This window comes from Chionomys nivalis, chromosome 6 (genome assembly GCF_950005125.1).
Source record: "Chionomys nivalis chromosome 6, mChiNiv1.1, whole genome shotgun sequence".
NCBI classification, from domain to species: Eukaryota; Metazoa; Chordata; class Mammalia; order Rodentia; family Cricetidae; genus Chionomys; species Chionomys nivalis.
In genome coordinates this window covers 92,481,424-92,495,045 of record NC_080091.1, presented here as the reverse complement: position 1 = coordinate 92,495,045, position 13,622 = coordinate 92,481,424, and the positions used below count along the sequence as shown (strand labels likewise).

The 13,622-nt window shown below is 43.2% G+C and overlaps 1 protein-coding gene across 2 annotated transcripts in view; it reads left to right on the top strand.

Annotated features, from left to right (window-relative positions):
• The window catches only part of Cds1 (CDP-diacylglycerol synthase 1), a 64,070-nt gene that overhangs the window by 30,557 nt on the left and 19,891 nt on the right, over positions 1-13,622 (top strand). For both annotated transcript variants that reach the window (XM_057772839.1, XM_057772840.1), the window contains 2 exons: positions 5,876-5,973; positions 7,346-7,485. In XM_057772839.1, coding sequence (XP_057628822.1) covers positions 5,876-5,973; positions 7,346-7,485 — 238 coding nt within the window. The remainder of the gene's footprint in view (positions 1-5,875; positions 5,974-7,345; positions 7,486-13,622) is intronic.

Sequence of the window (13,622 nt, the reverse complement as noted above, 5' to 3'; positions counted from 1 at the left end):
AAATCGCTGTGCTTTTTTTTTAAACATTCAGGTTATGTTCTGATTCTTTAATAAGAACATTTTTAATTCTGAACATACTGGAGCACAAGTAAGTTCTGATTTCATAAATCAGATTATTTTCTTAAAATAGATTCCTAAATTAAAAATAGGCATTTTTATTTGCATAACGCACATCTGACACTCAATATGTCAAAATCCTGTTCTGTCCCCCAGCCGTCCTGCGTAAATCTGCTGTTTAGCCCTCTAATGTGTAATGTTGTCTAAAAAGGCTAAGTCGAAGGCTTGCTTCCCACCGGGATCTAATCACTGAGAGGGGTCTGACCTAGTCAGGGTTCCATCTGATGGACTTTTTGGAGGTGTGGCAACTTCCAAAGGTGGACCAATGGGAGGAGGCGGTTCAGAGCAGAGAGGCTGTGACACTTGTCTCTTCTCCGGCTCACTCTGTGCCTCCTGCACTGAACAGCCTGTTCCACGGTGCCCCCCACAACTCCATGTCTGCGTCACCATAGATCCCCAAATCTCTGAACTCTAAGACCTTTGGAATAAACTCTATGTTGTTTTGTCAGATGTCACATTCCTACTTTCCAGCTTCAATTAATCTAGTCTCCACGTGTCCCCGCGACACTCTCTGCTGGTTTGCACTCTGTTCACACCCACATCGGTGCATTCTGACAGCTCTGAGCTACTTAGTCAACCTAGCATGCGTCGGTCATCTGTTTCTGTTTGATGCTGCCTCTGCCCGTCCATCCCCTACCACAGGTGTGTGTGGTTGTTTCCACATGGCCTTAGAGTTATGTGCTTCTTCACAGACTCTCTCTCTGAGAGCAAATGCCCCAGATCACTTCCAGGACTCCTCAGTATCTGTTAAAGAATTGGCTGTTGTTTTTAATCTCCTAACACATTAACTGGGCCAGTGAAATTCTTTCAATGTTTATTGCTACCTGTGTCAGTAGCTCGGTGTATCAGTTTCTGCATAATCTCCTGGTTCGTAAAACTATAAAGACATTTTGAAGATTCTTATCTCTAGCACTTTGAATTCCTTTGGTTGTCCCAGACATTCTGTAGCCTCCTCACCAGCTGTAATGATAATCACACAGATAACATGGCTGCTAAATAAAGCCCTTTCCCTCCTGTCCATTCAGTGCTGCCTTCAGTGCTGCGTGGGTGCTCATGAGATCACATCACTGCACGTGATACTCTAAAAGCTCTTTGTTCTCTAAATAGTGTGGTTTGCCATTTTGTCTTCACACTGAACTTTGTCCCCATTCTTTATTTTTTGTGAAAATAACCTTTTGTTTCATATTTACACAAAGATTATTTGAAGAATGACTTAAATATCCTTTGTTTTATAATACACTAATGACTTTTGCCTCCACTCTTCCTTTACTTTCCTGTACTATGAGACAATATTTCTTTATTATGTGACTAAAGGGAACACTTATTTTTTAAAAGTATATGATTGAACATACGATAAATATTTGGTGACAAAATAGCTTAAAAATCCCCGAATGGCAGGTTTGAGAAGGCTAGTTTATAGAAATCCTTCTCTCCCCACCCCATGTGTGCATGTTTGTGTGTGTGCATGCCCTTGTGTACCTGCACTTTCCCGTGCGTGTACGTCCTGGAGGTGGAAGATTGCTGTTGAGGTCTGTCTGTCTCTGCACCTTCTCTTTGGAGGTAGGATCTCTCATTGAGCCTGGAGCTTCTAACCCCTGAGCCCTGGGATGCCCCTGCTGTCTGCTCCATCACTTTCCCGGTGCCGGGGTTGGAACGTCATGCATGTCAGCCTAGGTCCTCATGCTTGTGCAGTGTGTTGTGTTATCACGGGCTCGTTCACCCAGACCCCAAGAGATGCTAAGAAAATACACCTTCAAACATGAATTTTGAAACTTTTTTCAATGAAAGACCAAACAGTAGTGTTTTTAGATTCTAAGCTACAAATTGACCTGTTAAAGTCTTTTATTTTTAAACTCTTTAAGCTTATAAAAGTCTCATTTTTGTTTTTTTTTGTACACGATTGCACGATGACAAGTCCTTGGGTATGCTGTTTAAAGGAAGGAAAAGAATCCGTTGTGTTCACCAAGACTCCCTTCTGGCTCAGAGGTTCTCACTGTGCTGTTTGAGTCTTGGAATTGGCCAAGCTTGAGCAAGATGTTGCAGCTGTTATGGTTTAAGTAAAATTATGGAAGGGAAAGGGAGAGGCAGGTGGTAAGGGGAGAAGGGGGAAGTGGTGGGGGGAGAGGAGCCAGAGCAGCAGCTACCTCTTAGGGAGAGAGACAGAAATGAAGAGGCCCTGGCTGCAAGGAGGAAGGAAGATCTGCCTGCCTCAGCGGTAGGGGGGATGGGCAGGGCGGTGTGTGTGTGTGTGTGTGTGTGTGTGTGTGTGTGTGAGTGAGTGGGGCTTGTCTCTTAAAGGGACAGGACAGACCATTACATTGACATCTCTTTTTTATATGAAAAGGCAGGAGGTTATACACGACAGGTTAAAGGAATTGGATTTGCGGATTCTCAAGACTGCTTTCTGCTTATTTGTGGGCATCTTGGGAGGGGGGGACCTGAGAAAGCTGGGTGCTGGTCACATCCTGGCATAACTGGTCTCTTTGCTCCTGTCCAATGTTTGTAGTATGGAAACGTCTGGTGTCTCTTACACATGTTTAAGGCACAACAGAGGATAAAGTTAAGTTTAGGAAAAAAAAAATTAGGACCAGGGAATTGAGAGGGGTGTATCTGACCTATTTAAGGTGGATCCTCCAATTCAGCTCCCTGGAACTCACAAGAATTCTTTGGGTGTATGAAAATTTAAACAGCAGCAGAATGATTGTGACAGATGTTTTTCAGCAATGAAAAGTATTTTTAAGACTATGGAAGGCAGTGTGAGAGAGATTTGATAAGTTGTATTTGTCTTCACACCTTTATAACTTGCAGGTACACACCTTAATAACTTGTATTTGTGTTTTACTGAAAATTGTTTGGTGAGGTCATCCTTTAAACTGACAAAACCTCTCAGCTGTCAGACTGCATCAGAGATCTTTGGAAGGATAAAGTTTTACTTGAGTTATTGTTTAAAAAACTACATTAGAACTTACTTGGTTGGCACCTAGAGCTACTCCTCAGGGTCCTCCATGGTTGCTGAAGGTTGTATTTGTCTTTTGCTGTTTAGCTCAGGGCCTGCCAGGCTCCAGAAGATCCTGTGGGTTAGAAATCTGTAGGAAGACAAGCCTACTTTGACCTGAGCAGCTAGGCTGTCAATTTCAGTGATTCTGTGCATGTCTGGAGATCTTCAGTTTAGATGAAAGGCAGATTTTCCCAGTGGTTAGTACTTGGCAGTTGAAGTAAATTGCAGATGGACATTGTTGTGTGCCCATTTGTCTTCTGTCTTCTTTGGAGAAAATAGAGTGCTGATGGTAGGAGCCAACCTGTCTGTTTTTGTTATGAAAAGTTTTTTTTAATAATTATGCATTTAAATGTCATATTCCCCAGATCTCTGAGCAGATGGGAGCTGTTTACTGGGTATAGATAAGTCATAACTACAGTATAGAATCTTCCTGGAGAACTGGATCTGGGGTTGACTGTACTGGCTCAGTAAGATTTATACTTATAAAAAGAAAGAAGAAAAAATTGCAATAGAAGGTTAACAGCAGAACTGACAAGAGTAGAGAACAGCTTATTATATTTTAAATCCGGGTTGGATTAAGTGACTTAAAAGTACACACCAGTTTAAAATATGAGACTTATTACTTTGTAGTTTGGAATGAGATTCAATGAACAGAAAATTATAACATTTAACAGTAAACATAGGTGCATTTAAGATACATGTATGCGTGCACACACACGCACACACAGTGAACAGGAATTGGGCAAAGGGAATGCTTTGGTGGACTCTACCAAAGGCATGCCACTGTGTAAAACATATGTAACAGAGTCAACACCAGGGAACCAGGTAGGGAATACCTCAGTAAAGATGGCGGGACTTGGTCACCTGACCTGACTCTCAGTTAAGATGGCAGCAAAGTCACCTGACCTCAGTTAAGATAGTGGTAAGGTTACCCATGTAACAGAGTTAACACTGGGGTACTAGGCAGGGAATACCTCAGTAAAGATGGTGGAACTTGGCAGCTTGGTCACCTGACTTAAAGTCACCTGACCTCAATCAAAATGGCGGCAGTCACATGTTGAATGGAAGAGAGACCTAGAGACATGATCTGCCCTGTTGCTGAGCGCCATGCCACAATACACTGTGGGGAGCAAAGGCTAGAATTGAAAACAGCTGCCTCGTGGATCAGTTTCTGCGGGACCAGCGGTAGTGGTGTCAGGGATAGTTTGAGGAAAAGTGGAGCTGGTGGGACATCAGCAGAGCATTCACAGGCGGGTGGCTGATAGTTTGAGGGTTTATACCATAGCTGAAGATGTGAAAACCCACAAAACAACAAACACTGCAGGGCCTATAGGAGGATGTCTCTTCTCTACAGGCGGGTGTTAAAGCCTTACAGGCTCAGGTCCAGTTGACTTAGAAGCCAGAGTCTAGAGGCCACTCTGAGCAGTCTCTCATTGCGGGGACTACTTATGAGTGGTCCAAAGAAAATGAAAGGAAAAAGAAAAATCCGAGGGACCCCAGTCCCCAAAACGAATGCACCACACAGCATGTGCAGTGCTAGCATGGGAGGACCAACCCAGGTTAGTCCAGGCACGTTTTTAGCTATGGGAAGCAACCAGAGATGAATGTCAATGAAGGGCTCGACCTCAGCAGTGAAGGCTGTGGTTGGCTGACTGGAAGGGGAAAACTCACCACTGAAGCCGCTGGTGTGTGTAGAGGTCAGTGTTTAGGCAGATAGAACGTAGAGCTAATGCAAAGAAACTGGTTCTGGAGCCCAGGGTTTCACTTGTCCTCCGCTGGCCCACCTGTGGGCAGGAAGGAACGTGGAGACAGCCTGGCCAAGTCAGTAGCACCAAATGTTATGGTAAAATAAAATACCATAGGTCCCCAAGTGGTGGCAGTGGGCAGCAGGCACGAGACCACAGTGGGCCACGAATGCAGCCAGTCCCAGGCAGGGAGCTACACAGCAGGTGAGAGACAGATCTGTTAGGCACACCATGCAGAGAATGTGGGTATTTATTTAGTGGGTTATAGAGGGGAAAGGGGAGAAGTGGGGAGAAGGGAGAGTGGCAGAAGCTGCCTCTTCGGGAGAGAGACTGAAAGGAAGGGACTCAGGCTAGAAGTGAAAGATCCTCTTGCTTATTTGGTGGATGGGGGTGGGGGGTGAGGAGAGTGGGGGAGGGAGTGGGCAGGGCTTGTCTCTTAAAGGGACAAGACAGACATTACAGCAGCCTCACCTTGATCCCTGGTTTATCACTGGGAAGGGCAGTGAGCAGACCAACAGCTTAGGAACACAAGGACATCTTGCAGGCAGAGCTCCACCAGCTTTGTTGTCTATATGCCGGCTACGCTGCCCAGACTGACCAGAGCTGTTGCTGGCTATGCTGTACCTGTACCTGAAACACAGGAGGCTGGGGAGCTGAGAAGGGAGTGAGAGGCCAGTTTGTCCTATAGTGTGAGACCTGTCTCAGAAGAGATTATCCATCTCGAGAAATGGCGAATATGTGGCAATAAATAATAATAAGAAACCTCCCAAGGACTCACTACCCCTGGCTATTCTTGGGAAGATCTCAGGCCTTCGTTGTAACTATCCTTTTGCTGCTCCATTAGGCATCACTTCCCTTGAAAGAGCGAATATTGCCTCTTTGCTATTGCCATTTAGAATAATTAGAAATAGGTAGATTAAGACTCTCTAAAATACACATGGCAAGATGTTGCTTTAAGTCACACAGCACAGATATAAACACTGGAGATCATGTGACCCTGTTGTTTTACTCTCAGGTTCTGGGCATCCAAGTGAAATGCTTTCACGAGATCATCACCATTGGGTACAGAGTCTATCACTCCTATGACCTCCCGTGGTTCAGAACACTGAGTTGGTGAGTGACTGACACACTGCTCTGGATAGGGAAATTGAATCCATCTCTAACGTTTTTAATTGCAGAATGATTTTGGAGAAAGAGAAACATGCTGTAACTGAATTTATAAAGAAGAAAATAACCTTTGTTCCTCCTCCAGCACAGCAATCCTCAAGCTTTCATTTTAGTCTCTGTAGTGACATCTAATAAATGATTAATATATATATATATATATCACTTTATTTCCTTCCTGATCATAATTTTATGAAAAGCTCTCTTTTTCCCCAGTTGATCAGATAACATCAAATATTTTATGTGTGTGTGTGTGCATGTGCGTGTGTGTGTGCGTGTGTGTAGCTTTGCTTTACTTCTTATTATTTTTAACATTTAAGGCATTCATGCCTGCCAAGACTTTGGAGTAGGAAACACAGCACTATGCTAGCTCATAGTCAGGCTCCATGGTTGTGCCTTTAAGGAAGCTATTCCATTAACATCTTCCCTGAAGCCACTGTCTTCCTAAAACAGGTGTTTCTCACCTCTGGGCTTAGACTATTCTAAATAGTTCCTACCTGAGTGTGCTGACTCAGACCTTTGACCCTGGTTCTGGGATCCTGGCCACAACAACTTGCTCAATTGCCCATTGTCTGCGGCAGGAGGCCCATGAGGTCAAGACTATTCTGAGAGGTCAAGGCCAATCTGAGCTGTTTAATAAGATCCTGGAGATGGGGAAAGTGGTGGAGTGGGTATTGATATTATAAGGGGCCATTTTCTCCTAGTACTTTTCTCTGTTCTAATAAAATATATGGGAAACACACACACACTAAATCAAAATAAGAAGAATCATTATTTGATTGGAACCCTCTGGGCATTGAGAAGAACTGAGAAAAATGTCGGAACTATGTGCAGGGCAGTGGGGGAGATGGTCAGCCACCTCTTCCTCCTTCCCTCTTAACTAGCTGGTGAGGTGAGATTGTGTTCTCCGGGGTTAGTTATTAAACATGAGAACATTGAGCAGCCAGGAGCTAATTTTCATTATAAACTCAATGCTGTGTGTACACAGATGTGTGCACATCTGCCTGTTGATTGTAAACTCAGTGCTGTGTGTATGTATGTGTGTGTGTGCGTGGACATGTGAACATCTGTCTGTTGTATTTTGACATTGTTGTCTCTGATACTATATTTTGATTGAACACATGAATTGTACTTGGTGAATTGCTGATTGCTGTTGACTGGTCTGAAATAAAGTTTGAATGAGAAAACAACATTTTTTGTGGAGTGTATTTTGAATTAATCACTCAAATTTGGTTTTTGCCATCAAAATACAGGGAATAATTGTGTCCCATTTGGTGGGGAGAGCATTCAGACTCACCAAGCTAATGGGTTTCAATTGCAGGTACTTCCTCCTGTGTGTGAACTACTTCTTCTATGGAGAGACGGTGGCGGATTACTTTGCTACGTTTGTTCAGAGGGAGGAGCAGCTACAGTTCCTCATTCGCTACCACAGGTTCATATCCTTTGCCCTCTACCTGGCAGGTAAATTGAGGTCGGTCTGCACTGACCTGTGTTAATGTTTTCCACATGTGTCTTTACCTAGGTCATTTAAATGCATTTGTATGGTTTTTTCTGTTGCGTTCTGTTCCGGGCTCTCTTTACATTATTTCTCATGCATAAAATTATTTTTTCCATTGTGGGCTTAAGTAGCATTTATTCCCTAGTGATAATTAAGACAAACATAATTATAGCATTCCATGTTCCTGAAATTTTTCTTTTCAATTTATAATTAAAAGAGAGAAAATTTGAAACATTTATTAGAGTATGTATTAATCAAACATAATTTGCAGAGAAAATTTTGCAAATATGTATTTATAATTGTCTCTAGGGAATAAGGTTTCGTCTAGAGCGGTGGTTCTCAACCTTGCTAAGGCTGTGGCCCTTTAACACAGTTCCTCGGGTTGTGGTGACCCCAACCATAAAACTGCATCATTGCTCCTTCATTCTGTAACTTTGCGACTGTTGTGAATGGTAATGTAAATACTTCTGGAGATAGGGGTTTGACAAAGGGGTTGCGACCCACAGATTGAGAACCACTCTTCTGTATGACAATCTGCTGGAGAAGGCGTGTTTTGTGGACAAGCTTGCTTCCAGGACGCCAGTGCCTTTCTCATTGCTGCCGATTAGGGTGTGGAACCCAACGTGGAACGTCTGGGGGCTTTGAGAGGACGGGAAACTTTTCCTAAAGGATTTTCCACATTTTAGATCGGATATTTTATCCAATCTGTTTTCTGATTTCTTCCCTTAATTTTAAAAATTGTAGCCAGGTGTGGTGGCACATAGCTTTAATCCCAGCACTCTGAGACGCAGATCTCTGTGATTGCCAAGCCAGCCTGGTCTACAGAGTGAGTTCCAGGACAGCCAGTGCTACACAGAGAAACCCTGTCCCCAACCCCCACCCCAAATGTTATTAATAGATGGTTCAATGGTTAAGAGCACTTGCTGCTCTTGCCACAGACCCAGGTTCGAGTCTCAGCATGCTCGTCATGAATCACTACTGTCAGTCTCTCTTCTGCATATACACATCCATATAGGCTAAATGTACACATACGGTAAAATAAATCTTTACAAGGTTATTGATGATGTGTTTACAGAAGATGCGTTCTTAGAAATAGGCATTAGAATATTCCTGTTCCTTCAGTTTGTAGGTAATTGGTCCCTTTGAATTCTTGGCAGCTGGAAGGTGTGGCCCCTGCTGAGAGGTCACCTAAAGTTCTGTAGTCTGCGAGGCAGGGCTGCCTGCTCCTCAGTGCATGTCCGTGCTCTGTTTCTTTCTCTGAAGTCAGTTTTGAGATGGAATCTTTCCTTGGGAGATAGGAATGCACGTTATTAATGTTTTAAAAAGTTAGTGAAGTTAGCAGGAAAACGTTTTGTAGTGGCTTCTGGCTTCTCCAAGTTTGTTCATTTATTTTCTTTGGTGGCTTTTAGTGGTGCTCAAATTGAGGGTCCCACATTCCTTGGCAAGTGCTGGGTCTCCAGTCTGTCTTCTGCCATTAACCCTGCAATCTTGCTGTGTAGTGGGAGCTGCAGGCTGTGTTCCTGCCGCCCCAGCTCCCGGTCGCATGGCTAGCTCATGCCCCAAAATAATGACACACAAACTGTATTTTTTTAAAGACTGCTTGGCCCATTTGCTCTAGCCCTTACAGGCTAATTCTCATATTCTGATCAACCCATCTCTAATAATCTGTGTAGCATCAGTCTTACCGGGAAAGAGTCAGCATGTCTGACCTGGCGGCTTGCTTCATTGTGTCTGCTCTGGAGCACAGTGGCATGGTGTCTGTCTCTCAGAGGAGCTGCCCTGCATCTGCCCGGGAGAGGGGAGCATGGCATCTGAGCTCACTTCCTCTTCCTCCCAGCATTCTGTTCTGTTTACCCCACCCACCTATGTTCTAACCTATGAGGGCCAAGCAGTTTCTTTATTATTTAACCAATGACCTTCCTCCATCATTTCCCCCTTTTCTGTTTAAACAAAAAAAAAAGAAGGCTTTAACTTTAAGATAGCAAAATTACATATAACAAAACAGTTATCAAGTAAAAATTACAATATTTACATCTATTTTATCTTTATCATGACTAAGGAAAACTATAACTAACTATTCTTCAACTCCATCAAAGACTCCAGAAAGATACAATATTACCTAAGCAAACAAGAAATAAGCAACTTCCAAACTCTAGAAATGACAGAGACATCTCACTGCCTGGACAGTCACCCAAAATTTCTCTGTACTGTTGGGGCATCCATCTTCGGCCTACAGGCCCATGGTATCCAGCAGACATTTCCATAAAGCAGGAAAATTCAAAGGCAGTCAGTCACTATCTGCTGTGTCCTGCAGAATGTCTCGCAGACTCTTTCATGAATCAGGAACCCCGAAAGATCATCTCATCTTTAGGCAAGTTCAGTAGTCCTCTCTCTGTGGGTTCTCTGTGTCCAGTTTATGCAATAGTCCAGGCAAGAGCAGTTTCTTGCCCAAATGGCTATCAAACTCCATAAGGTGCCTCTTTGATGCTCATCGTCTGCTTGAAGTAGATTGGTGCTGCCAGGAGCAGAGTGTCTCATTGTCATGAAAAACCCTAAGTTATTAAAACACTTAAAATGCCATATTTTATAATCTTTGAAAGATATGAAGAATGCCTATCTAAAATATATCTATGTACATCTAGAAAATCTAACTAACATGACTACAAGCTTGACTATTATTGATAATTATCCACTAACAACCTATATACATTACATTTTAAAATGAACTACACAATCACAATACCTTAATCAAGGTCAGAAATACATATATCTATAACAAAATTGACATTAAAATCTATAGCAATGTAAATTATTCATACCTATATCATCTCCCCCTTTAAATGTAAAAGAACATTTATAAACAATATATGGGAACATGGGCCCAGTTTTTTCTCTCCAAACTGCTTTCTGCTGAATGGGGGCGCTGTTATTCGGGTCTTTTATGGGATAACCTGTCTGCTAGGTTCATCTCAGTTGGCAGTTGAGCGAAGCAATTTTTTAAGGGTGTTCACAGCAACCCTTCAGGAGGGCGTGGTCTATCATACCATATTGGGATTGAAGAAGCAATCCATAGTCTCATTCTCTGTGAAAACAAAAGAAGAAACTCTTTTCCAAAGTATCATATCCTTAGATCCAAATTCTGAAGTCAAGGTATTTTCAAAATATCCATGTTGGATTAGTTCAGCAACATTTATAAACAAATATCTTTTAGCAGCTGTTGCTCCTTCCTCAGCATTCAAACAATTCAAACAGAGCATAATAGCATATAGTATCAAGATTCTCATTGTATTTTCCATCTTCGTGCGGCTTTATTTTAACCTCTATTTCATTTACTTTTACTTTTATTTTATATTTTCTATATATCTTCGTCCTGGAATAACTCTTTAGACCATGCTGTCCTTGAACTCTCAGAGATCCCTCTGTCTCTGCCTCCCAGGCATTGGGATTAAAGGCGTGTGCTACCACACCTTGAAGTCACAGAGGTCAATCTCCCTTTGCCTCCAAAGTGTTGGGATTAAAGGTGTGTACTACCACACCCAACTACTTCCTTATTTTTGTTTTTTTACTTTTAAGAACTTTAACTTTCAGTCTGCATATATTTTTAAACACACTGTAAATAATTTAAAGTTTTTTTTGTCTTTGAATCTCTCTTTACTGTATATCTCTCTTTTTCTGACCACACGAGTCTTTAAAGCAATATCAGTAGGATGAAAGCGGTGGCTTTGACGGCTGGGTTCAGCCCATTCCTTAGCTTTCCAGCCTCATGGCTGAGGTACCAGCTGTAGCCATGTTTATCATCACAACTCTGTGGCGTTTCTAGGTCCTTGCCAGCAAACAAGCTACAACACTCAAATGCTCTCTCTGTAGCTGATCTCCTGCCTCAGAGTCAGAGTTTTCCCTGGCAGGATGGACCAGAATGCCAGCATTTTAAAACAGCACAACTTTTTTTTTTTTTTTTTTTTTTTTTTTTGCTACGGCTGAAAACCGAAAAGCATGCCTTCAGCTTTTCACCAACACCGTTTTAAGTGTTTTGTGGCAGGACCTCTTAAAAGAGCTGAGGGTTTTGCATCTAAAGCAGAGTCAGGAAGCCTCTCTTAGATGAGAGCACTTGCTTGCCTCTAGCAAGCAGAGCAGACTGCAGAAATTGCTGCTACCAAGAAAACATGCACAACACTGTCATTTTGTTCTAGAATTACTTCCCAAGCTTTCTGAGGCTTTCTGTGGATGCAGTTATCCACGTGGGCGCCATTCTGTAGTGGGAGCTGCGGGCTGTGTTCCTGCCGCCCCAGCTTCCGGTCGCATGGCTAGCTCATGCCCCAAAATAACAACACACAAACTGTATTCTTTTAAACACTGCTTGGCCCATTTGCTCTAGCCCTTATAGGCTAATTCTCATATCCTGATCAACCCATCTCTAATAATCTGTGTAGCATCAGTCTTACCGGGAAAGATTCAGCATGTCCAACCTGGCGGCTTGCTTCATTGCGTCTGCTCTGGAGCACAGTGGCATGGCGTCTGTCTCTCAGAAGAGCTGCCCTGCATCTGCCCGGGAGAGGGGAGCATGGCGTCTGAGCTCACTTCCTCTTCCTCCCAGCATTCTGTTCTGTTTACCCCACCCACCTATGTTCTAACCTATGAGGGCCAAGCAGTTTCTTTATTATTTAACCAATGACCTTCCTCCATCATTGCTGTGTTTCATGTTACTGTTATAGTACTATAATATAATAATACTATAATATATGAATTATTTGTGCTGTTTATTAGTTTTTAAAAGCCAGTTTCCAGAGTTTGTAGTATAAACAGTATCCCTACCCCACTCCTCTCCAATGTTCTCTTGTTTCTGTGGGTAATATGTCTGTTCCTTTATTATTGGCATCATTTATTTTGATGTTGACTTCTTGTTAAATTCCGTATTGTGTTCCACAATCTCAGACCTTTAAGTCATTATTTATGGTACTTAACTGGTGTCTGAACCACAACTTCCTATAGAGCCAAATACTGTCTGACTTCTAGTCATATTTTTTAAACGTTTTATTTGTCTGAGTGTTTTTCCTGGATGTATGTCTGTTCACTATGTGCATACGAGGCCTGAGGAGGCTGGGAGTGGAGGGCAATGGATGCCCTGGAACTGGGGTTGGAAACAGTTGTGAGCTACCATGTGGGTACTGGGAATCAAACAAGGTCCTCTGGAAGAGAAGCCAGTGTTCTTAAGCCACAGGCCATCCCTCCAGCCCCTCCATTCATTTTTAACTCTTTACTCTCCTTCTACTGAATCAGCTGCCCTACCTAGTAGAGCCGTCCATATTACCCATGAATGTAGCCCTTGTGTGCTGGTAGTGTTTTTTGGTTGGGTTTTCTCGTTTTGTTTTGTTTTTAGATGTCCAAAAAACCTGAGACCATGTCTTTTACTGTGGTTAGTGGAGGTCCCTGGGCCCTCCTCCGGCCTTCATGATTCAGTTCTTTCCCAGGTGCCCCAGCTTTTTGGACATCATCCCGCCTTGCAGAAACCGGGCTTCTAATAGTGGCCTGTGAGATGGGACAGAGGAGAACGCTTTGTGTTCATAAGTTCTTGGCCCTTAGGACTGAGCGCCATGACTGGGGCTTTGTGCCTGCCGCCAGTCCTTTTCCTTGGTGCTTCTCTTGCCGCCACTGACCTTTGGTGTTGGTTTTGGAGCACACTGTCAGCCAGCCCTGTGGTCTCAGGACTGCAGAAGCTACCCATACTGCCTGCTGTTGAGTCTGGCGATGTTTTTCTTCCATCCTCTTGGTTTCGGTTGGTCTTCATCTTCATTTCTTTGGTGGCATTTGCATGGACTGCCAGGGCCGAATAGAAATGAGCGTGCATGCTCAACTGAGCTTCAACCTGATTCGACTTCTTCCCCTGTCTTCACAGAGCCCCTTGCTTTCTCAGTTTTGTGGGCTGTCAGGGACAGCCAGCTTTTCTAACAAAGTTCCTAAAGTCAGTGGAGTCTGAGTAGTGTGGGAAGGCTGTACCTATGCCCGCTGCTGACCGGGGCCTGGTCTGTACCTCTCCATGGGAGGCCAGAGAAATGAAAACCATGCCAAGATTCTAAAAGTCTTATTAAAGATAGGATTTTTT